Here is a 25422-nt window from a genome sequence, read left to right on the forward strand (position 1 = left end):
TGCACTGTATGGAACTGGAGCCACGTCGTTCCGTCTCTCTATATACTGAACTGTATATAGCAGAGATGACAATGAAGTTTACTTTGACTTTGACTATAGTGTACATGGTAGAATTGGATTCCAAGGCTGGATACGGTAATATTAGTCCATTATTCATAGGCAGAGGTGATAGTTTTGACTTATGAGGGATGAATATAGTCCACCTCAGTCCTGAAGGAGAAGTGCCAAAAGATGGAGAAGCAAAGAATTAAACAATTGTGAAGCCTGAAGTCTTTGTCATTTGTGTTTTGCTTGTTGCCTGTGGTTTTTCTATGTTTTTCTGTTTTATTTTCCCTCTTAAACCCTAACTGTTCACTGAAGATCTCTGTAAAAATCACCAAGTGCTGTTCGTACACGATCAATGGATTTGTGAGGTTCAGTTTCTAATTTTGTAGAGTTTTAATCTTATAATCCATATCACCTTGAGGTGAAAAAACTAAACTGGTGCTATACAAATACCGTAAATGTATCTCAAATGTATGTACTGTTCACAACACTATTTTATCTTCTTGTTTTGGCTGCTCCCTTTAAGTATTGCTACAGCAGATCATCTGTCTCAATCCCACCCTCATCCAAGCATCTGCGTCTGTCACACCGGCCCTCTGCACGCCCTACTTCACTACATCCATGAATCTTTTCTTGCTGCCGGGCAGCTCCATCGTTAACACCCCTTGTCCAGTATATCCACTATTCATTCAGCTCTGTCTCTCTCTGTGTCTCTATGCTGCTCAATGTGAGCTGTCCCTCTGATATACTCATTCCTAATCCTGTGCCTTCTGGTTGTCATGTCTCTTTGTCAGTGCCACTGTCTCCAAACAATACATCATAGCAGGTCGCACTACCATCTTGTAAGCCCATACTTTAACACTTGCTGCTATCCCTCAGTCACAAATCACTGCTGACACACTCTCCTCCCTGCCTACACTCTCTTGCTTACCTGTCTTGTGTACTGTCTTTTGTTTTGTAGGGTTGACCCTAGGTATTTAAACTCACCCACCTTCATTATTCTACTCACATTCACACACACGTATTCTGTCTTGTTTCTACTGACTTGTCATTCACATTATCTACTGAGGATACCTCCACCTCTCCAGGCTCTCTTCCACCTCTTCCTACTCTAACAGCAGATCACAATGTCATCTGTGAACATCACAGTCCACAGCGACTCCTGCCTGGCCTCATCTGTCAGCCTGTCCATCACAACTGTAAAGAAGAAGGGGCTCAGAGGTGATCCCTGAAGTAATCCCACCCAAACTTTGAACGCATCTGTTACTCCTACGGCACACCTCACCACTGTCATGCTATTCCCTGCACCAGTTGATAACATGTCCTTTAGCAGCCTCACAAACTTCTCTATAACTCATAACTTCCTCATAAAATACCACGGTTTATCTCTTGACATCTATCTTTTCATTTATAATAAAAAACACAGAACTCTGTTCATGCCGCTATAAATACATTTTGTTTCCTAATCTTTGTAGTTATTAAGGGTGTTGTTGTTAACTTCTACATAATGTCATTGCAAACAATCATTTCTTAGAATATATTCCTCTCGGCGTACTTGCATCCCAGTATTTCCAGCAACACATCTGTAACATCCAAGAGTTTTGTCGGTGAGTTTGAGTCTATCAGCACTCCACTAGCAAGCAGCAGACGTAACCAAATCTGACGTGTGTCGTCCAGCACTCTGTGATTCTGAGTTGTGGTCATAGTTTCGCTCTGTCTCGCTCCGTCATGCTTTTTCAGTCTTTCTATAACAGATCAGGTTGATGAGCACTCTCTATTCTCTGCTCTGCTTCTGTCACTTCCCATCTGAACTGGGATGAGTAAACGTGTCCTCCAGTAAAAGTGAGTTTCTGAGAGAAAAAAGACAACATCCATTTGAGTGTTTTTTTTCTTGTCTTTCTCAGGGTTTAAAGTGTAGCCTGGAGTTACAACATTGTTTGCTGCTGGCCTGTTCTTTATCAAAGTCGTCTGAGTGAAGTTAATGCTGAACCTAAAAAAGGAGGGGGAAACGAAGGGTAGATCTTCCTGTAAGTGACAGAAAATGCTCTGTTTCCTGTCACCGTTCTGGGACAGGAGTGTACAGCAGTGCCACTTCGATGATCCCTGAAGGCTGACATTTTTTTACCCATGCTGAAAAACAAACCAGCTCCTCCAATAAAATAACCTTTGTACTCCACTTTTCTAAAGAATAAATGCAGCATTGGTTCAACCTTGGGCTCCACTTCCATCTTTTATTTCCCTGGAGCCTTTTATCCAATCAAGGACTCAAGAGTCATCCTCCTCCTGCTGTTGCTCTATATCCACTCAGTACATTTTCATCTGTCTTTTTTCCAAAACCTTTTAAACAATGAGACCTATTTGCTCTGTAATGATGCTCAAATTGTTTATTCTATTTGTTCCTTTCTGGGATCATATTGTTTATATTAAACCCCTCTCTAGTTTTGATATCTACCTTAAAAACAAATATTGCCCATAATGTTAGATATATGGTTTTTTTCACCAGTTTGTAGTGCCATCTGTCTACATTTTTTTGGTATAAGTTTTCAAAGAGGACAGATATTGCCAAATTTGAGAAACTCACCAGAACAGTCCTGATGGATAAACAGCACTTAAAACAGCCAGCATTTAGTTCAAGCATCCCCTATGATTGTTTTTGTCATGCATGATGTGCTCTTTTTTTAAGCCTTCTTAGCTACTTTTATTTTTAGCACATTCATGCTATCATGGTTAAAACGTATGATAGAAAATACTCTCTGGCATAACACAGTATGATTGCAATAAAAAAGTTAGTTACGGATTTATTTTATTTTCATGCAACAGTTCAATGGTCCAGGTGTTATTTGCTTACCAATTGGCCTGGAAAATCTAACACTGACACACTGAAGAAAAGCACTAGCAGAAATATAAACGCTGTTATCTATTGTATATTAAATAACTTTGCAGAGAAATTGCATTGTGCTGTGTTGCTGAAGTCTTGTGAAGCTTTAAGGTGCAGTAGGCCGAGCGCTTTTAAGAGATTGCTGAGAAAAATGCACAACTGATTCCTGCTGAGAACAGATCCTCAATAACAAATCTTATTAATTTCCTTAAATTTCTGGGTAGGCTTCTATCACAGACTTTATGTCATAATTGTTGGGTCAGATTTTCAGTTACTTGTCATGGAGATTAGAAGCATGATCCAATAGATAACATGCAAAGAACATGTAATCCTATCACCAGATGTATGCACTGCACCTTATACTAAAATACTATTTTTTTTCTTTTTCTGCAAATAAAACATAGCTTACAGTTCAAATCAAGTCATTTACACAAATATATAGAACTATAAATAGCCATATGTATATGTCAGATGCCTTTTTCATTATAAGCACTCCATCACCAAGTATCCTTAACATTCCACTTATAAAATAATTACAAATCTTTTAGTCAAATCAAATCAAATCAAATCAATGCAAATCAAAGTTGATTATACCTACCTAGCTTTTATAATCTGATTACACAATGCTAACTACATGTAGTCCATTACTTGCAAATCCTGGATTTCACCTACAGCATTATAAATGTAAAGCATGTGAGGAAGTGGGATGAGATTCATGGTAAAATTTCCACCTGCAGCTAAACTGGCTCACATGTAGAGTAAGAAATCATCGTTTGAAGTTCATATCTTTTCCCTCTCAGCCTGCGCAGGTGCAACACGCACCCGTGTTTTATTTGAAGCCTCCCTCAGCATGACGATTCAGTGTTCATCAGTATAACCTTGGTGTGCACTTAAATACAATGAATCTAATCAATGCACATAGAGCAAATTGCAAGTAAAAGGCTGTTAATGCACATCTTCCAGGAGAGCAGCAATTTATGCCAAAATATGGCATTTACATATATATAAATCATTCCTAATTATAAAGATTCTTCAGTTTATGTAAAAAGACCAGAGGCTTGAAAAATATAATGAGGCAATGAACACTTACAAAGTGTCCCAGGTATCTAAAGTAACCTTATAGCTTATTTCCTGCACAAAACTGAGACTGAGAGGAAAGGTTACACCAATTAAACTCTCAGCAGGATATACTGCCAACTCCACTCAGGAGCTCTGAGAGAGAAATTTAATTTTTCCCCAACAGCGAGATCAGACATGTATTTAAATCTTTCTATATATTTTAATTCCGCCTCCTGTGAATTTTCTCTGCCATATCAGATCTTTACTAAATTGATAAGTTAATGACCCTGAACATTCAAATCCATCCTTCACAGCAGTGCTTTAGTCTATGTTTTATGATAATAAAGGAGGTTTGTTTCTGAATTGGCTGGAGTTCACAAAGGAACAAGCAAATGGTAAGCTCTTTTTAAAAAATCTGCTAGAGGACTTCTTAGCACTGCCAGGTTTCTGCCCCTGGTCTCTCTCTCTCTCTCTCTCTCTCACTCGCTGTTTTTGTGTGTGTTTGGTGGAGTTGACCTGAGTGTCCAGATTGTGGGCTGAAGCTCAACAGATCTTGTCTTCCTGCCAAACAGACGAAGGGCAGAGGAGAGTGAGACGTAGCAGCAGAGGGCTGATTTTGCCTATCCTTCCTGGTTCACCACTGCATCATGCAAACTGCTAATCTTCATTGAGTCCCTGGATATTAGAGGTGCAACCCAAAGCTGCTATCTGCAGTTGCATTTATAAAAAAAATCATAAAAAAATCAATAACACACAGTTCAAATCCATATTCAGAAGCTTACCAGAAGTGGAACTGGAAGAAAAACTGCATTCTTGCTGTTGTATTTGTTTTTGTGAATGCCGATATTGTACATGTTTTCTTTGAGTTTTAGTTGACATAAAACAGTATCTTGAATCATATGTATAGAAATAAAACAAAAAAAAAAGGTAATGGTTGCCCAACATCAAATTCCCTGAGCAAAGTGACTGATTTCTGTGTCTGAAGGCAATAGGCCCGTGTTTGTTTCCAGGATGTGCCAATTTTCCATTCTGCCATTCTTCAGTTCTCTGAACACAGCAGGCATAGAGCTACAAAGTCAGCATGACCCACACACCCACAATAGCCACAATGGCTCCAGTTTTCAATGTGAGTCATTTCTGATAACAAACTGTAATCCAGATCTCCAGATTTGATCTGACCCTCGGTTCCTCGTCTGTCCAAAACTAGCTGTCTTGGCTGTACCAAAGCCTGGTATTAGATTAGATTATTGTAACTGTGAATCATGCAAAACTGCTTGAGAACAGGCCAGGAATACAAATACAAATGTAAATTAGCAGTTAAAGAAAATCAAACTTCTAAGAAATTTAACCTTGGTATTAGTGCTATCATTAGTTTAAGTTAGTCATTTTAGAAACATGCGGTCTTAATGTTAATATTCTGTGACTTGCATGAAAACAAACACAAAAGTATAAATGGCAAATTCGACCTGTCATCATCCTGATCCAAATAATATATCACGAATATGAGGCTAAAAGAAACCTCATTGCCTTTCTTGCCTGGAGTCTGTAAAACAAATATTATGCTTCTGTACTGAAAATCAAATTAACATTTCTTCATGTGCGAAGATGAAACAAGTTCTGGTTTTCTATGTTTTGCCTCAGAAGCTCTTAATGTTGTTTTCAACTCCTTAACTGCCATTTTGGTGTGACATGAGATTAAGTCGGTTTTGCTAAAAGACGAAGAGGCGTTGTGACTTTTCTATCATTTCAATGTCTGTCCTTCATACATAAAAATTAAATATACTGCATAGAGGTTCTATAGAAAAAAAAATCTCATTCTAAAGTGTATGTGTGACTTCAAAAGATTTGAAATTTACCAGTTAACACAGGGCAGCTAAATACAATAACATGTTGGCTGTGCAGACTAACATGCTTCTGAAATGTATCCAACTATTACTTTAACTAGTCACATGTTCGGCGCTGACATGTGAAGCATTCGGTGCTTTGGAGATTTCACAGTCAAATAGGCACTTAAATCATTCTTTTCAAGTGTATGAACAAAGGGACCAATGCTGCTGCACATTCAATTTCAAAGACTGAATGTGATCTAGAATATTGGCAGAGAATACCAGCTACTGGCAGATTTTGTTCAAATTATCAAAAGCTTATAGCAGCCAAACTCAGTGTAGCTTATTTTATTGAAGTGGGAGAGCATTTGGTCAGATAGCTGCTGTCTTCATCCATCTGCATTTCAGAGATAACGGGCAGAAAGGACAATCTCAATCAATACAGCGTTATTTACAAAGAAAAACCTGGTCAAGAGCTTCTTTGTTCACTAAAAACTGTCTCAATTTCCTTCTTGCAGACTGAAACAACAGGATAGTGACATTTACAAGGCATGGGGATTGTTGGCAAACTGCCTACTATCAAGGATCTGATTCCTAATATAATGCAAAACAAAAAAATTAGTTGATTCCATTTAAAGTTAACCAGTTTTTTCACCTTATAAATGGAAAATGAATTTAAACTGGATGTCCCGATTAAACTGCTTTAGATAAAAAAAAGATAAATTACAGGCTGCCTCGTAACCTTTTTATTACACTTCATGGCGATGGAGAAAAGCAGGAGGATAAATCAGTAGAGTGGAATTAATGTCCTGAGATAGACTTCTTCCCAATCATAATAAAGTGATATTTTACAGACGATTACCTCTAATGAAGAAACAAAGTGTTTTCATACATTTTAAGCCGCTTCACAAAATATACAGTAGGTCAACATTAATCTCGGGAATTTTCTGCAGCCAGTGTTGGCACAATTTTCAGGAGACCCAGTTATTCTGCAGAGCTCTATATGTTACATAACAATGCTAATGCGCTAAATCCACAGAGACCTTGCTTACTGGAACGATACTCTACTGTATATGTTAATGTGGACTAAATATCTGCAGATATGCAGGCTTAGGGGATAAAAGTGTGTCACTATTGCATATTTTGCCAAAAAATAAACATGGTTAAAGATATACACATACTTTTACAAGCTGAAATAATTTACTGAAAAAGTTTTTGTTTGCTCATATTTTACTAAGTCTGTTCTCCATTTACCAGAACCAGTCAAGCCAGATTTACTGATTCTGGTTCGGTGAAAGGTTTCTTTGTTGTTCAAAGGGAGTGTTTGCTGCCTAGTGTCACCGTGTGTTTAGCCCACAGAGGTGACTGATGTGTTTGTCTCTGATGCAACAGTCAAACTAGGAAAGTTAGTGTTTGGACACAGAGTCATATGTGTATGAGACTATGTGTATGTGACTGTGTAAAATGCACTTGAGGTCTTGTTGCGTTTGAAATGGTTGCTTTGGAGATGGGGATCATATCTGTAACCAGTCAAAGTCATGATTGGCTGACGTTACTGTGAACTATTATTAAACTATTTTAATTTAGGATTCAGCCACAATTTTGTAACTTAAAATGAAGTTTTAAGTTACAAGTTTCACAGTGGAATGAAACAAAAATTGAAATTCCTCCACAAATAGAGACATAGTTTCTGTAGGAGGAGAATTTAACTGCAAAATGATGCTTATGTATGAATATAACAAGAATACGATGCATTTGCAACGAGTTGAGTTTTGTCCCCTGTTGCAGATGTCACCAACTTCTTGGACTGATTGCAACATTGATTGCTGGCAGTCTGTCGACATTACACATCAATCTGTCTAAGATTTATTTGAGGTCAGTCCAAGTCACATCACGATCTCCCATCAGAAAGGTATATTATGAAGGAAGTTCAACACAGTCAGGCTTTCGTTAAAACTCCAGTGGGAGATAATGGGCATTACAATGTCCAGTTTCTTTTAAACTGGGTTGCCTCCTCAGGCTCTGTGTGCTGACATAAAAAGGGGGAAATTTCCCAGGTCACATGACTTTTCTTACACAGAAAATGAGATCCTGAGTGTGTCATCCAATCAGAGACACATTCAGATGTCATTAATCTTGGGATTTTAAGCATAGAGTGGTTAAAAAAAATATTCAAGTTAATTATTTTAATGCAGAGTGTGCTGTCAGTGCTGCTGCTTAGATGAAGGTGCGACATTAGAGCTCTGAAACTTTAAACTGCTCAAACAGTAGATTTTTACTGTCCCATAGTCTAATAAAAGATATATGAAAATATCGTTAGTTTGTTGGCAGAGCAAAGTGAAATCAATTTTATTGAATGAACAGGAATTCTTGGTGTGTGTTCCAGTAGCTACAATTCCAGCAGCGTAAAAGAGATTTAGCAGCAGAATCAAGGTTGACAACATTTATACATTTTCTGCAAATGAATAAATAAACACTCCAGTGACAATAGGCTGCTGTGACATCTGGGCTTCATTTGTAATGTTAGTAAGGTACGGCTTAACAAGTTGCACATATAAAACACATTATGTAATTTACATGCTGTAAATGGAAAAATCTGTGAAAATGTGTCATTTGCCCTCAATTTCAAACTGAAGATAACCGGCTCCCGACCAGGTGATGTGTTCAGCATAAATTACCATAGTGATTTAGCCAGGAAAAAATAGAGAGCCACATTCACGACACAGAAAACTCTGAATTTTGGTTCAAGCCATTTACACATAAATTCATTGTACACCTTTCTAGTGACCTATGCAAACACCAGCTGCTTACTGTAGATAGCCGAATTAAAAAATAATAATCAGTGCAATCCCAAGACAACCACCAATTTTTCCAACTGCCAAGAAGGTTGCTGTCCTATTTTTTCCATAAGAGCCATAACATTGTCAGGTCTTGACCCGAAGTACCCTGAAAAGACTTGGCACTACTGAAATCCCACATTCCCACATTCACATGTTGTAGCTGTCTGATGTTTCTTGTGGGAAAATGTTGAAAATATGCAGAACAGATGGTAATGTGGGCTGCTTTTGTTTGTTTTTGTATAGTCCTTGCCATTAACAAGACAGACATCATAACAGACAAAGGACATCTTTGTAATGAAACAGAAAAAGAAGTCTAATGAAGTCCAATGAAGGCACGGCCTGTTTTCTCATTCTTTCTTTTTTTTTCTAAATGCCTTTTTAACACTTCTTCCTCTCTGAGTTGAAGCCCAGTTATACCTCTTTTCCTGTTCAAGCCCGCTTTTAAACCAACCTATGCCTTTATCACAACTGAGTGGTCTGTCTTTTGGAGGACTCCCACAAGTGCGCCTCTGTAGCATCAACTTTGTCTGCAGTTGTTCTCTCTGTTTAGCCAAATAGGTTCAAATGGACATATGGACACCAACATGGTCTCATGAAATACACCTTAGGCTGGAGTAGAAGTGATCATGATTGTTTTGGAAGTTAATCCTGATGGGACTGTTTGGAAAATAACAAATTCCTTTAATGTCTGTTAAAACGTTTCATTGAAAAAAGAAAAATATCAGCATGAACACCCACGAGATTAAGCTCAAATACATAAAACGAAGGGAGTACGTCTTTATGCTGTTTTTGAAACAGTATGTATGTGTAGCTAGTGAATATTTAGTGTATTCTGGAACATTTAATAATACATTAAACATGGTGTCTTTATATAGCACCTAATTCGTTTACAGCATTTTGTGGCGGACTCACTGACACTCAACTGCCTGTGAGCATCCGCGGAAGAAAGAAAACGAAGATGGAGAAATGTGTTTCTGTCTCGGCACACACACGAACACTCAGACGCACAACAAAAGGGAGCCCATCTGGAGGAGAGGGCAGAGCAGATAGCGAGGCAGTCCGACATGTTGCCGTGGCAACGCAGCAAGGGTGGGATGTAGCAGGGAGGGAGCCGCGGAGGAAGAACGGAGGAAGAGGAGGGTAAGGTGAAACACTGTAGCATTCAACTGGCTGGTGACAAAGAGGATGATGATGATGACGATGCTTCTTTGAGGTTGAGAGGAGGGTGAGGCGTTTTAAAGAGGAGAGCAATGAATTGTTCGGACTTCATTTTGTTTCTATAGAAAACACTGATTAATGACGAACTGTTGTGATTTAGTGTAATGGCTGAGCTCATTTTTAAACAAAACGAGCGATTACCTCAGTGTGGTTTGAATGCTCTGTCTGCTGTGACAACATTAAAACTGCTCTGCCACTATTGTCCCCGCTGAACAATGTTGGAGTGGCTGAATTGAGTGAAAAGGGACAAAGATAAGGGGGAGGATGATGATGTTGCTGAAGATTTAGGGGGGAGGGCAAAGAAAACAAAAGTAAAAGGGTTTGAGGAGGTGGAGACGGGCAGCAGAACTACTCTGCTGCTTTCTACATGATCAAGTTAATCAGTGTGAAGTAATTAATCCATTAACAGTTTGTCTATATTCTGGAGATCTGCTGCTTCTTTAATGCTTCATACTTAATCAAGCAAAACTGGAGGTTTAATTATGCGAATCAAATATAAAATATTTACAGCTTTTGCAATCTTACAAACAGTGAAATGAAAAGCTGTGATTAATCCTCTGGGGACTATGAGTGTCTCTACAAAGTATCATGTAAATAATCTATTACCATTACATATTAGTGTTAGGATAGAATCAGCAAATACACAATCCACTATTTTATGTTCCTCATTCTCAAAACGTATAAGTACTGATCTGATCTGGCAAATTAAGACTTATTAAAATATGATCACTTAATGATGGTTATTTAACAGTGTTGTTAGAGAAAGTGCTACCTTCTGGTGCCAATAGCATCTGACTGGCCTTTGGATTTGGCTTTTGTTTTGTTAAAAGTTTCGAATAGAAAAACATTGAAATATATGGATAAAAATCAAATAACTTAATGTATATATTATATCTTTATTTTTTTCCAATTCATTTTATTTATCCATTTTATTTTTGTATGTAAGCAATGGTTACTTAAGATAAAGAGTAAGAAAATTATCCATCTATCAATTTTCATTCACTTATCTAATTAATTATTAAAGGCATTAAGATTTGAAATGATTACCTTACAGTAAGAAATATTGAAACTCGTATGTAGTGTTTCACTGATTTTGCATTAAGAAAAAAATAAATAAATAAAAAATAAGACCAGTAATGAATTGGCAGATCATTCATCCCTGAAAAAAATGTGATGGTATTGCAGATTTTCAAGATGATATATTTTAGACATCCTGACTGATATATAATACTGCACATTTGGAAACTCATATCCATTGTATATTATTTAATTTTTACAGAGAAAAAGGCTGAGTCAGTCAGGAGCTTATTGATTATGGGTGAGCTTGCACATCCTGAGATCCATAAATAAAAACCTGAACAGGACAGAAGAACAGCAGGAAGTGATACAAAATAGATTATTGGGTCTGGCAAACAACCTAACCCCAGTGGACAAAAATACAGGTAGCGTTTATGATGCCCAACCAATAAGCAGCAGTTAATGTATTTTTGATTGGCTGAGATATTTGGCATAATGTCTCTTTTCTCATTGCATATGTTACACGATCCAAAAAAAGAAACCGGAACATCGGTGACACAGGCTATTGTAAAGAATGAAGCAGCTCGTGCAGAAAGTTAAGAAAGTTTTAAGAAATGTTTGATCTTTCTTGTCATTGGTTGGATCTCAAACTAATGAAAATTAAAATCCATGGAGAAGAGATGAGATCCCAAACATTCATATTCAGGACAAATTCATCTGGTTTCACTAGAATCTGAACAATAGTCAGTTTCTGTGAAAAAGTTACCCACAAACTGATCGATATGACACTGAGTTTAACCTCGTGCGCAGTTTGGGTGAAGACTCATTTGGTGATCGTTGTATGGAAGTTTTACTAAAATCTGACTAATATATTTAGGAGAAATGCACGAATGGACACCTGGCACCTGGCACCTGGCACCTGACCTTGTACTGTAAATCTATCCATTTATACTCACAAACCTTAATAATATTTATTTTACAAGGCTACATCCAAACCAGTGTCAGCGTTCAGCTTTCAGCTTGGAGGGAGGTCATGTGAAGCAGTTTGTAAACTGAAAAATGGCTACAAATTCTATCATATAGTAATACAGCTCTTTGGTGTACTTAATTGATTTTCAGTACAACTTGAATGTTTGTCTTTTCAGCTGCATTTATGCTGAGCTTTTTAGAGATCACATAATCATCTCCCCTGAGGATGAATGAAGTGTCAGAAATAGGATCATATATAGTGACATAGTAATGTGGACAGAACTGATGACACATAAAAGCATGACAGAAATATATAGAATATATAGATTTAAGAATAGCAGGATGTTGGCGCGTGGCTTTGCTGTGATGCACTTTGTGCGTGGAGAGAAAGCTGCTACTTCATTTGGCTTTAATTATTTAATGGAAGCGGAATCTCATTACACTTTCTGCTAAAAACACAAAATGAGAGCAACCATTGGATTTCCCACCATCACCATCACCATCACCCCCCCCCCCCCCCCCCCAAAAAAAAAAAAAAAAAAAAAAAAAACGTGCGATGGACAAAATCTAAATAACGCAGTCCTTCCAGTTGATCTGTAAATCTGAGCCAAGTTCCGCACACAGACAGAATTTCACTGTTTTTCACATGATTTTTAGGATATTAAAGTTAAACGCTGCATCCTTGAATTCAGGTTAAACACATGAAGCTGCAAGATTGAGTCCACTGACTGTCAGCGACTGCACAGTCGGTTAAGCATCAGATTCAGGACAGCTCATTCATTACAGTGAGTGGCAGGTAGTTGATCTGAGGTCAGATGGCGTCAGACTGTAACAGATCACGTTAACGAGGTGATTCACAAATCTAAACCTCAGGAACAAGACAGCATGAGAAGCTGCTGCAGTCCACAGTACAATACAACATGTTACACTCATGACACAGAAATAATGTCAGTGTAGACAATAAAATCTGTCAAAAAGATGAAGAGCTAAGAAAATATCATTTCTTACTTTAGTGGTAGTGTGTCCACAACTAAATGTGGTAGACTCGCTTTCATTACTTTATGTTTAAAAAAGATTAAACTGCTTTTATTAAATATTTAATGCTTTTCTTGTTTTATTTTAAGATTTTTCAATGTTCCTCTGTTTTTAACCTGCCTTAAAAATCTCTAAAGTCATTTGTATGACTTTTCTTGAACTGTTTTTTCATGTAAAACCTGTTCATTACTAAATCATACTTTTGAGAAGAACACCCTTAAAGAACGTACCACACAGCTCTAATCCCTCTGTAACACTGTAATCCTGGAGGATTATGTCAGGATGGGTTTGAATCCCATTTTGCGCACACTTTATTACCTCCTGTGTTTCTTATGACACTTGAATGTAATCTAATTTACACATAAAGAAATGTATGTGGAAGGTAGTGTTTCACACAGTCGAGTAAATCAGTCATGAACTGTGTTGTATGTACTTATAGGCATAGGAACACAAATCCCAAAGAGCACCATCTGTCTGCAGCAAACAATGAAGCAGCACATTAAACAAAGACTGCAGAGAAGTTCAGCTTAAGGACACAAACCCTGTTGCATCAGATAACTAACTCAGAACTCTTGCCCCATTGACTGTGTTCTGACATAAATCGGTAAGCAGGGCAAAAAAAAATAAAAACATTTAAAAAAACATAACTGGAAGGATTGTTTTTCCAGGTGTGTAAGAAAAAAGATGGTAGAAGACACACAACATAAGATCTACAATCACTGAAGAAGATATTTCACACATGTATTCCAAACCTGTAGACTTCAAAATCTGCAAACCACAATGACAAGAAATCTCAGAGACTTACGGCCATGCTTCTTTAAAAGTGTCCATTGTATCAATTTTCTGCTGTTTTTGTTTCCTTTATTGTGTCACGCTTTTTGTGCACATAAAACATTTTGCAAAGTTTGTATAAAAGGAGATACTCACTGTCTAACTGCTGCTGAACTGCCTGAGACACACTGTTTTAGGATCCAGGCTTTTTCCTATAACATACCTAAACTGGTGTTTAACACTCTGATTTGATTCTCGACTAGCACCTAGTTTGGTGCGCCTTCAAATGAGCCACTGCCTTACTCATATTTTCATCATGTTAGAGTTTCTAACTGATGGCTCTTAAAGGGCTGTTCATTGATTTAAGATCATACCACTGCCAAATCTAGAATGAATCCCATTCATTTCCACCTGAAGGTACCAAAAAGCTGGCCTAAACACAACATCACCAAAAAAATGCCAAACGTTGGGACCAACTGTGGGTGGAAAAGAGGTATTACGTGTTACATAAACTAATGTCTGACAGGTCAGCTGACCAAACGTTTTAGAAGGGAAAGACAGGAGCAGATGAAAAGGATGTGCTGCATCAGAGTGCCACATGAGTACACTGATGCAATGCCACTTTCTTGGGTTTAAACATACTGCAGCAGCATCGTGTCTTATGTCTACACGGTGAGCCTATAAACCAAAGCCAACTATGACCTCCTCTGTATCCTAAAGTATTCTAGAGTGAAATATGAGGTCATCTGTCAGGCAGCTAAAGCTTGGCCCAAACTGAGAATGAAGGTGTTGCAAAGGTTCAGTCAAAATCGAGACCTCAACCCAAATGAAACGCCCTGATGAAAGCTGTGTAAACAAATGCTCATAAACAATGATGTTTATGAGCATTTGTCAGTCATCATAAACAATGATGACTGATAAAGTCATACAGAGCACAGTTACTTCAAATTATTCCTGCTCAAAGTGGATCTACATGTAACTGAATTTGGGTATACTTCATTTCTTACAGCCATTCATAGAATACCATAAAGGCTTATAATGTTGTTAGCATTCATCAATGAACGAGATAGGCTGTCTTAATCATTGGACAGAAGTGGACACATAATAGCTAAAAAGACAGTATACACATTGGTTTAGGCTTTTTTTGTTGTTGTTGAAAAAAAAAACAGGAGCGGGATTAATTAGCTAACTTAACGGTTATAGCTTTAGGCTAAGAAAATATAAATCTCCAGTCAAAGACCCAGCAGGGGGTCAACTTAAGCCTGGAACGTGGTTTGTAAAGAACTGGCAGAAACATTGAATTTGCTGATCATATTTGTGCAGTCATGCTGATAAACACTTAATGGCTAGCATGATCCTCCACACAATCATAACAAAGCAGAGAGTATGTTGTTCATTCTCTTTAACAGTCAGCGATAATGGGCCATGGAGTAAGACAGGATAAATGACCCCATCACTATCGCTGTCTCCCCATATTTCCTCTGTGCGTCTTGGATTTACACTTACAGGGAAAAATAATTACAAAAAAATAAAAGCCCAAAAGATAATCCTCAGAAAAACACAATCAGTTGTGTATTTGCAGATATAAAAATGAACACAGAGCCCTCGAGGGGGCCCCAGCAGGGATCCAGACTTGCTTCTTCTGTGATCTGTTCACAATACTGAGCAACAAATTTGGATCCCACTGCATGTGGCCTACATGCTATTTCCTTAAAACTAGCACTATCTGGGTTGCCATGACAAACTTTAAACCACAAACGAAGCAGTTTGATCACCAATTCAAGAATGTCAAACTAGCTTATTTTGGGATGGTTAAGATTATTTATCCACCGAAAGGCAAACTCAACTGTCAAGCTCAATTTGAATTAATTTCAAGGTAAGTGGAATTGATTTGCCGTAGTTACATATTCAGCCTGTTTCTCAGCTGATAGGAAGAAAGTGTGGAACATGCAGTGAATTGTGGTCACAGCACTACTGAAAAACCATGCAAGAAAAACAAGAGATTAACCAAAACCAAAAATAAACAAACGTTCACCCCTTTTGGTTTTGAGATTGATAACAGTTCCTCTAAAACACTAATGATACTGCATGCTTGTAGCTGCTTTTACATGTCTCGTTGGTGTCAGTTCATATTGACATCAGAAAATCCTGCAGAACGAACTGAAAAGTCTTTAGAAACAAAGAGAAACATGGACAGCAGCATATGAAGTTGCTGACGCGCAGAAAAGTTTAACTCAGGGATGCATTTGGTGTAAATCAGCCTGAAACTACTTCAAATTCTCACACCCCAAAAAAGCTCTGTACATTAGTGTGAGTCAGCTGCTTTCAGTGCACTTAATGGTTTAAAGATTCACAACCAAACCTGCTCAGACTGAAGTGACTCACTGACTGTTTAACAGTATTCAGATCTCTCTCTCTGAGTGTGTGGGAATGATTCAGGCTTAATTCTGCTGTACAGAGGCTGAAATGCAATATTTAATGCATTTGCTAGGTGTTTATTTGGATTAAAAATTATTATTTGGGGAAAATTGTGCCACAAATGCAATTTATATGCACCTAACTTGCAGCACGATCATTTATTAGCTTTTGAATTTGGGTTCATTTAAAAGGCCCTCTGCCCCGAGTATACTGGAGTCTTCTGACTTTTAAACAAGAAAAGTATGTAGTTCAGGTTTTAAATAGTGGTGTGTGTGTTCTCCTTATTCTCAAAAAGAGAAAACTACATTTGTAGGGTCCTATGTATTTTTAGCTGTGAATTAATACATATTTGTGGCTCGAACGAATATTCAACACACCAGGACAGCGTTTGTTTGTGTGACTGAGTCAAAACAAACAAGTGTAAGAGTGTACTCGTGTTATTCAGGAACATATTAAGGTGGCACAATGATGGATTTTTTAATATTGTTTAGGCTTTAATGTAGCTCAGTGGGACAAAGAAATAAAGCATATGAGGCACGGGACACATGCACAAACACAATAACTGTTCGCGGGATACATTGGTACTTTATGGCATTTGCGGTAATTAAAAAAAAATGCTGACAATAGGAAAGTAAAGGCCATAGGCCATCAGAAATTATATTCTTCTTTTCATATCCTGAGAAAAATAAGACTGAATTGATCACCACAGCCATTTCGATTTCAGTGTCTAGTTTTTCTTTTTGCATTTTATTTCTCAAAGTAAAACCAATTAAACCACCTTATCGCACCTATGTTCTTTGTTTTCTGCACCAAGCGACGAGCATCCATTCGGCCAAGCAGTCGCACAGTTAGGAATGACTCAGGGCTCAGCTAATAGCTCCCATCAATAATTCAGGCTCTAATCTGTGTCTGGAGAGCCGTCAGAAATGTGTTATGTATGGACTCATCACAGTGATGCACTGGCTTGAGTCCACAGTTATTTCCTCCGCTTGAAAAAAGGGAGGATTTTTCCCTCACCAACATACCACATCAACTGTGTGCTGACAGCACACAACTAATGTTTACAGAAAGTGGAGGAGGTGGAAAGGAGCATCAAAGTATCCGGCTAAAGAAGAAATGCACTAAGCTAACGTCTTTGTCTTTGTGGGGATTAGTAGAAATGTGACTTTAGGGAGCATAGTTCAGTCTCTTCTAAGAAGAATTGCTGATTAGTTTGCAAAATAGCAGGATTTTGCCAACTAGTGACAATAAGACTAGTCACCTATATTTAGACCAATGAGAATTTGGCCAGATGGAAGTATGTTGACCAAACAACTGACCAGTGAACCCTGAGACAAGCAAAGGGTTAATGATAATTAATTAATTAATTGTATCATTATAATGAATAAAAAAGTGTATAATTCTGTATAATTTGGTACAATTGATATTAACATTACCAGACCACTGCAACCCTAATCACCCTAATATACACATAAATACACACAACAGTTACAAAATGCTTTTAGGCATGTAAACAGTTCAGACTGTTCAGACTGCTATAAGCTGATAAGAGGGCAACCGTAACTCAAATAACCACTCATTACAACCAGAAGACCATCTTTTAACATCAAACCTCTAAGCAGATGGGCTACAGCAGTAAAGTCCACACCATCACACTTATCAGTTATGAACAGGAAACTCAAGCTGCAACACTGAGTCACCAACACTGGATAAGAGAAGCTTGGAAAAACATTGTCAGGTCTGAGAAGTTTTGATTTCTGCTGTGACATTTGGATGGTAGTCAGACTGTGCTCTAAACAACATGAAAGCATGGACCCATCCTGCCCAGTTCTGATGTTGGATCTTGGCACATTTTGGGCCCTTTGCACCACCTGAGCATTGTTTAAATGTCACAGACTACCTCAGTATTTTTGCTGACTGTTTCCACCCCCTTCTGACCACACTGTACCCATCTTATGACAGCTGCTTTCAGCAGGATAACACAACATGTCATAAAGGTCAGATCATCTCAAACTGGTTGTGCCTGACAATGAGTTTGCTGTACTTAAATGGCCTCCACTGTCACTAGATCTGAATCCAACAGAGCACATTTAGGGTGTGGTGAAATGGGAGATTCACATTGTGGATGTGCAGCCAGCGTTTATGTGGCTCAACACTTTTTTGAATCTATGCCATGAAGAATTGAAGCAGATCTGGGAAGGTGAACTTAACAAACTGTCCACTGAGTGTAAATTATACAGTGAGAATTTCATGTTACTGATCAATGTTTCCTGTCAAAATCTTCTGTTTTCGGCTTGTTTTCCAGAATATCAGAAGCACTGGTTCAATCATTCAAAATGTAGCTGCGAAAAGTCACCAGTCATTACAGTAGTGGATGATTTCTACATTTTATTTCTCTCTGAAGTGAAACATATATATTATCATCATGCTCAAACCCCTAAAATCACAGGTAACACGACCAACAAGTCTCCCATGGACCAAACAACAACAGCTGTTGCTATGGAGGCCTTTTACACAGTACCAACTACAAAGGTAAGGTAATTTGATAACCGTCATTACTCTCAGCCTTCTTTATATTCAAAAGAGGGTTTGATGCAGGTCCTGTTTATCAGCAGCAACATTAGATTTTTGGAAGGTAAACACTCTATTCTCACAGAGGTATACGGAAATCTTCTGTTGTACTTGTTTCACCCTCAGGGAATTTGCAAGAAAAAACCACAGGATGCAAATTAAGTGTAAAATTCAAACGATGCAGCTGTGACACTTTGGTATCCATCACAGACATATCAGGTAATTTCTCAGACCACGCTGCGTCTCACTCAACACTTCCCTCAAGAAACACTTCCCCTTAGATTTCACTTTGACTAATGGGGCTCAACACAAATTGGCAGATGATTCACAGAGATGTCGAGAAAGCAATAACAACCTCCCTTATCTATGTGCGTACACACACACACACACATTTTTCCAAGATTTCAGAGAACATTACATTGACTTTCATTTAGTTCATTCAGAAGTAACTCTTACTTACCAACCATCCCCATATTACCCTTTGTCCTAACCTTATCTTAAACGTTGATGTATGTTATGGGGTCTTTGTCCCCATAAAGAAGACAAATCCTCTAATGTGACTACAGACAGATTTATGTCACCACAACATGAGTAATTGTCACCCAAACACAGCAATAAGCAAGACCTTTCCTCTCGGGTTTGGCTAGTGACACGAGGACAGCGCTATATGCTGCCTGTGAGTCTTTTCTCCCGTAACCTATTTCAGTAATAACGTTAAAGGTGTTTGTGACAGCAAAGAAGACTAATGCGTTTTCATGCCATGAAAAAAATCTTAACTATACTAATATAAACGTCATATCTCACTTCATTTCTCTGTTTACACGATAAAAGCTGGAATACCACCTCTTATTAGCAAACTGACAACCAGTAAAAATCACTTTTTTTTACATCATCTACCTGCCAAATGAGGCTTGAAAAAAAGAAGAAGAAGAAAAAATACCCAGCAGTGCGTAATCAAAATGGAAATATCATTATTTTTTTCCTCATGCGATTTAAAGAAGCTCACAGCTTTAACACGGTGCTTGACTTGTTCCTAAGTGGAACATTTCGACTGCAGAGAGGATGATGGAAAGAGGGCTGGAGGTTTGTTCCGGTGCTGTAGCAAAATCAAAAATAGTACTTTAGAGACAAGCAAAGCTTACGATTTTACAGAAGAGGGAAAATAAAGTTGGTCAGGGACAAGACTGTAATTGTAGAAGCTTAGAATATAGGATATTTATCCTATTTACTATGTTAATCGATGTATAAGTTGCTAACTTTTTGCTCTAGTGTCAAATATATTCAGGAAATAAGAATAATTTGCCACTAACATATTAGGACATTCGATATGATTGTAAAGTGTGAAACAAAATGAAACTAAAGCTTTTCATACAGGATTTAAGAACAATTCTGGTTCAGGATCAAATAAATAATTTTCATGTTTCGGGATGCAAACTGCAGCTCTGGAGTCAGAGTCAGATCTAACCCAGCTCCTTACCTGTAGTCCCTCAATCGCCAGTCGCAGCATGCTGGGAGTCAGTTTGGATGCCTGCTTGAAGGTGAAGTTACTCCAGTCAATGATGAGGATGAAGCCGTTGACCTGCAGCTCGGGATCTTCTATCATAGATTCCAGTGACAGCAAGATAGCCCTCAGTATGTCCACAAACGTGTATCTGAGACGAATGTAAAATTGCTTTTAATTCAACAAAATAGCAGAACAGATTTGACAGTCATGAACAGAAATGAAAAAAGTATATATATTGAAGGTTTGACGAGCTAAGGAGATGAAAGACATTTGTAAAGTTAAAAGTTGAAAATATCAAACATCTCCCAGCTACACTTTCTCAAATTCGAGGATTTATTGCAGCATTTGATTGCAAGATAAAAAAATCTCTGGTTTGAGTTCTGATTAGACGGGTCAACACTGCGGACATCAAACTCGCTCATGACAAACTTTGATAAAGCCTTTGACATTTGCTAACATTGACTAAAGAATTTATTAAATCAAAAATGTTACCTGAATCAGTTAAAAGAAATCATTAGCAGCATCCCCAGACAAGAGTGCTGAACTGCCCTCATTCATAAATCTCATGAAAGAGCTGTAGACGGTATCTCTGAATCAGCCTGACACAACTTTGTCTGTAAAATTTGTTGATAACCTTCACTCAATTTAATTTGGTCATGAATTAATAGGTCTTTAGTTCCTTTGTGCCACAAAATGGTGAAAAAGCTAAAATGTATCTGCTGGGTGTTTTCAGGGACATTTTAATTGCTGTCATTGGTGACTGTGTGGTCCCTGGTGCTACTTTCGTCCATCCCCGTGGGTTTTCATCCAGCTGATACCTCAGATGCTTCACGTACCTATTTAACACTTGTGCCTTTTTTCCTGTTTGTTGTTGCCCTTCATTATCTTATCTCGCTCTTCATCTTTCTCTGCTTCCTTATCAAGAAACCTATTGCCTTAGTCTACAGATAATGTGCTTTTTAATTAGCTTATCAGGTAGCAAAACAGATGTCCTTTTCATAATTGCGGGCACAAGTTGAGGCGTCTACTAGTTGAGACTACTAATAATATATCCAGAATATCCAACATAGCTTTTAAGTCTTTCTAAACTGCACTGGACTGAAACAAAAGCATAACATGAAACACCCAGACAGATTTCACAAACTGATTCATGTTCAGAGAGGAGCAATCAATCATTTATTTTATTTTAATCTTATGAAAACTTATTAAAACTTGCAAACTTTTTCTACTTGACACCACACTAAAACATAAAGATTTTATCACACTATGTGTAGTTTATGTGATCAAAGTCATGCCAAAGCGAGCGAGATCTAGAGATAAATCTGTCGGGTTATTGTTATTTCCTTGTTTTTTTATTAGATACACGGTAAATTATTTGTTGTGTAATCAGACATATGGAACAGATGGTGGACGTCTCTACAGATTCTGGTTATATCCAAAACAATAAACAAGCCCGATTCTATATTAAAGCCAAATAAACTGCAACTTAGAGCTTTAATATGAGTCAAGTTTCTAGCCTTGAACCTGTCTGGCTCAGTCTGTGCTGTTATTTATGAGACAGTAAAGCACTAGACTCTGTGAATGAATAGTGACAGTAATACAGACTAATGAAAAAATCTAACAAACAAATACACAAATGCTGTCTGCAGATTCATCCCTAAAATGTTGAGGAAATGTCATTTCCGCACTTAATTTTACGTTAATTTGTTATTTTATTGACTAAAATTATAAGGATATAAACACAGAGTAATGAGGGGTATCTAACAGCCCCTATGTTACTGAATTAAGTACTCTGGCACCTCTTTATCTAAAGCGTAAACATTCATATCTAAAGCCTAAAGTGCTTTGAGTGCTCCGGTAGAGTAGAAAAGCGCGATATAAGAACCAGTCCATTTACCATGTTCTATTTAAACCTGTTACTATCTGATAGTTGTAATTACAAAGATTTTCCCCTGAAATAAGCCACAGTGGGTGAATAAGCCAGGCCCTGAAAGGTCTTGAGATGATTTACAGTATAGGGCACATGAGGCATAAGATGAATACAGGATGTGACAAACACACGCAAGAAACCAACACTTCATTTCAAGGCGTCATAAGATAACAAGACAAGGCCCCAGTACACGAGACGTGGGTGTTGTTTTCTGGGTTTAATCTGGTCAACCAGCCATTAAAACATATTTATACATTAAAACTAAACTTATTTGGAAAGTGAAAGGTGAAAAAATATATATTTTATGGCCATTGCAAAGAACTAAATTCAACCTAACATCAGCTTTTCATCAACTTATGGTTACTCACTCTGTAATCCTCTGTTGATTATACCGAAGGTCTGAATGGTTTAAGGATTAAACTAAAATTGGGTTAAATTTGGTTTAGACCATTATTTAGACATACAGATCACACCTAGCCTTTTTTTTTTTCTTCAAATAAGCAAACTTAAAAAAATTATTACTGGCCCCGAGAAACAGTTTAAATCTGCTGAGGAGATTGCAGAGGTATTGAGAACGATGTACCATTTTCACCAAATTTAGATGTAAACATTTTTTGTAGCCATGTCAACAAAGTGAGAAAATGCCTGTAAAAACTAATTTTTGCATTTTTCAGACATCTATAAAAGTCTTTTTGGTGTCTGTTAAACTGCTTTTTACTGGATGGGAAGGTTCTACTTTACAATCATGCAAACATGCTGAATATATTCACTGTTTAGTTTGAACATATTAGTAGTATGCTAACTTTGTTACTCAGCAATAAATGCAATAGAGCCTGTATAAATCTTATTTCAGTCAAAGACATTCAAAAATAAAACTGATCAGTGTAACTTTAGTTTACTGCCTGACATTTGGTGATAAACCAAAGGAAACTGCAAGGAACACAAAATTCTGCCTGTGTTGTATCTACAAAATAAAGATTTGATCACCAAGATCGAAATCAAATTGAAAACAGTTCATCCTGAGGGAGACATATAGTCACATCTTCAATGGCCTGCTAAGCTATTACAGCTCAGTTTTTTTTTTTGTTTTTTTATAGTTGTTCGGATATTTAAGTCTGGGGCAAAACTGTAGACCAGGTAACCAAGGGATAGAGCCATTTCCCCAGCTTGGGTAAAAAGACTAAAAGAGAATATTTGACATTGTGTGTTTATACTAAAATAAATTATAAATAAGTACAAACTGTACTGTACACCCTCCCCCCCTGTCCACAGACCTCTGGTGTGAGGTAGTGATTTAGGAAAGGCTACCTCTCAGTCCTCATTTAAAAAAAGTATTACGCTTCATCATCACACTGCAGACAGTGTGCTGTGACTGGACACAGCCCAGACAGCACCTTTGGGATGAACTGGAATGCTGACCCTGAGCCAATTAGTCCAACATCAGTGGGCCACCTCACTAAATGTCCTCCCATCTTAAAATCCTTGCCAGGAAATGAGCTCAGCATTTACACAGTGTATGGGTGATATATATGGATATTTAGCTGCATGTGTTTTTATTATTTTGGATTTCCTACTTTTATTTTAATATTTCCATAAAGATTATTTAGTTGGTTAAAGAGTTCTTGTAGTTTCCTAGTAAACAAAGGCTGTGTGGTGCTGAATAGACAGTTCCATAAACCAGTCTCTACTTTATAAAGATTAAAACGCTGATTTCTACTCTCCAAAAGCCCTTTTTTCTTCTCATTAATAACAACTCCTCTTTGTTACCTGCTCTGGTCCCAGTTGGCAGCGAACAGGACCAATATTTTCCTGCCATATCTGTCCAGATTGGAGAGCACGCCAGGGAAACCATCCTTCAGGGCCTGCTTAATGCCTGGGTCAGTTGCTTTCAAGTTCTTGAACATGTCTAGGTTTTGCTGTCTGTACTCAAAATACTGTGCCAGCAGCCGGAACGCCTCAAAGTGATTGAATTTCCTGGCTCGGAGGAATCTGAGGATAAACGCATCGTCTGTCCTGAGGAACCCGATGTCCGGTCTGGTGATGATCATGTCCCTGACCTCCTGGATGTCCTGGTGTAAAGTCTCAGGGTTTTCTTTCAGCTCTACTTTGGCCTTCTCCAGGGTCTCTGGAGACAAACCAGCCTGTAAGTGAGTCATCTTTTGCAACAGCTGTCCCTCCACGGGGGATCACAACACACCAGCTTCCAATGAAACACCAGTACAAATGGTTACCCCCGGAGCAGCAACAGGGTAAGAAAGTATACTGAAGTGTTTTCTTCACGCTTTCCTGATCAGTAGCTGACTTCAGATGGAGGCCTGCTGCTCTGTAGACGTAATCCACCCTGAACTGGCACACACGCAGCTGCTATGATGCTCCTGTGATGCATAATCAACATATGGGCCATTCACTTTTTGCGCACAGAAAAAAAATCAGTTCCACCACAAAGAATTCAACTTTATCAGAATTTCCCACCATGTATATCATGAATCAGGTCCTCCAGCCTTCAGGCGGTACATCCAACCTGCTGATCCGGGCGGCCTGAGCTCGGAGTCGACAGACAGCCGCTTCCCTCCATGTCAGAGCCTCTCCTCTCTTTCTCTCTCTTTCTGTGGCACAATGACGACGACAGCATCACCGACTCCCCGGCGTCGCTCGCGGCGGCCAGGCAATGCGGCACGACCCTGCAGCAACCTGCTATATCATCATCATCATCATCATCCCTCCGCCTTCACAACGCATCTCCATCCGCCGACCGACCAATACTGGTGCTGGTGCTACTGGTGGTGCCGCCGACGGCTTCGCCACAGTCCAATCGAAGCAGATTTGGCCGCTTTTTTCTGCGTCTACATCCCAGTTTTACTGATCTCCGCTGCTCGTCCACATAACCCAAAAACTGGGTGTGAATTTAGGTTTCTAATAATGTTCATGAAAGCCCCAAAAGAGGGAATCCAGCAGCACAGGTGTCCCGCAAGGTTTTGTTCCCCTCCTGCCTCCGTTTTTTTTTTTTTTTTTTTTTTTTTTGAAAGGGGTGGGGTAGATGTGTGAGTGTGGGGGGGTTGCCGTCTCCGCTCCGCCTGCTGCTGTTGCTGCTGCCGTCTGTTCGCCGGGAAAGTGACTGACAACAAGAGTCTGTGATCCGGTCGGTGTACGGTCACCACCGGCGGGGGGGGGAGGGGGAGAGTGTAAGATGGAAAGACAACAGATGCAACGAGGAACGAAGGGAGGGGAGAGAGGGCCAGGTGGCAAAGAGATGGAGAATAGCTGTAAAAAAGGATGCTCAGTGGAGGAGAGAGCAGGCAACTCAAATGAACGGGTGTAGGGCAATAAGATGAAGGTAAATG

General features: G+C 38.5%; 1 protein-coding gene across 1 annotated transcript in view; it reads right to left on the reverse strand.

Moving 5' to 3' along the window:
* The window catches only part of clvs2 (clavesin 2), a 47086-nt gene extending 22001 nt beyond the window's left edge, over positions 1-25085 (reverse strand). Inside the window, exons 1-3 of the mRNA XM_087852319.1 lie at positions 24554-25085; positions 23849-24456; positions 20125-20299 (exon numbers count right to left, since the gene is read on the reverse strand). Of these exons, the coding sequence (XP_087708445.1) occupies positions 20125-20299; positions 23849-24237 (564 nt within the window). The 5' untranslated portion in view covers positions 24238-24456; positions 24554-25085. The remainder of the gene's footprint in view (positions 1-20124; positions 20300-23848; positions 24457-24553) is intronic.
* Positions 25086-25422: the final 337 nt, after the last annotated feature.

This window comes from Neolamprologus brichardi, chromosome 15 (genome assembly GCF_056152115.1).
Source record: "Neolamprologus brichardi isolate AB-2024 chromosome 15, ASM5615211v1, whole genome shotgun sequence".
Taxonomy (NCBI): domain Eukaryota; kingdom Metazoa; phylum Chordata; class Actinopteri; order Cichliformes; family Cichlidae; genus Neolamprologus; species Neolamprologus brichardi.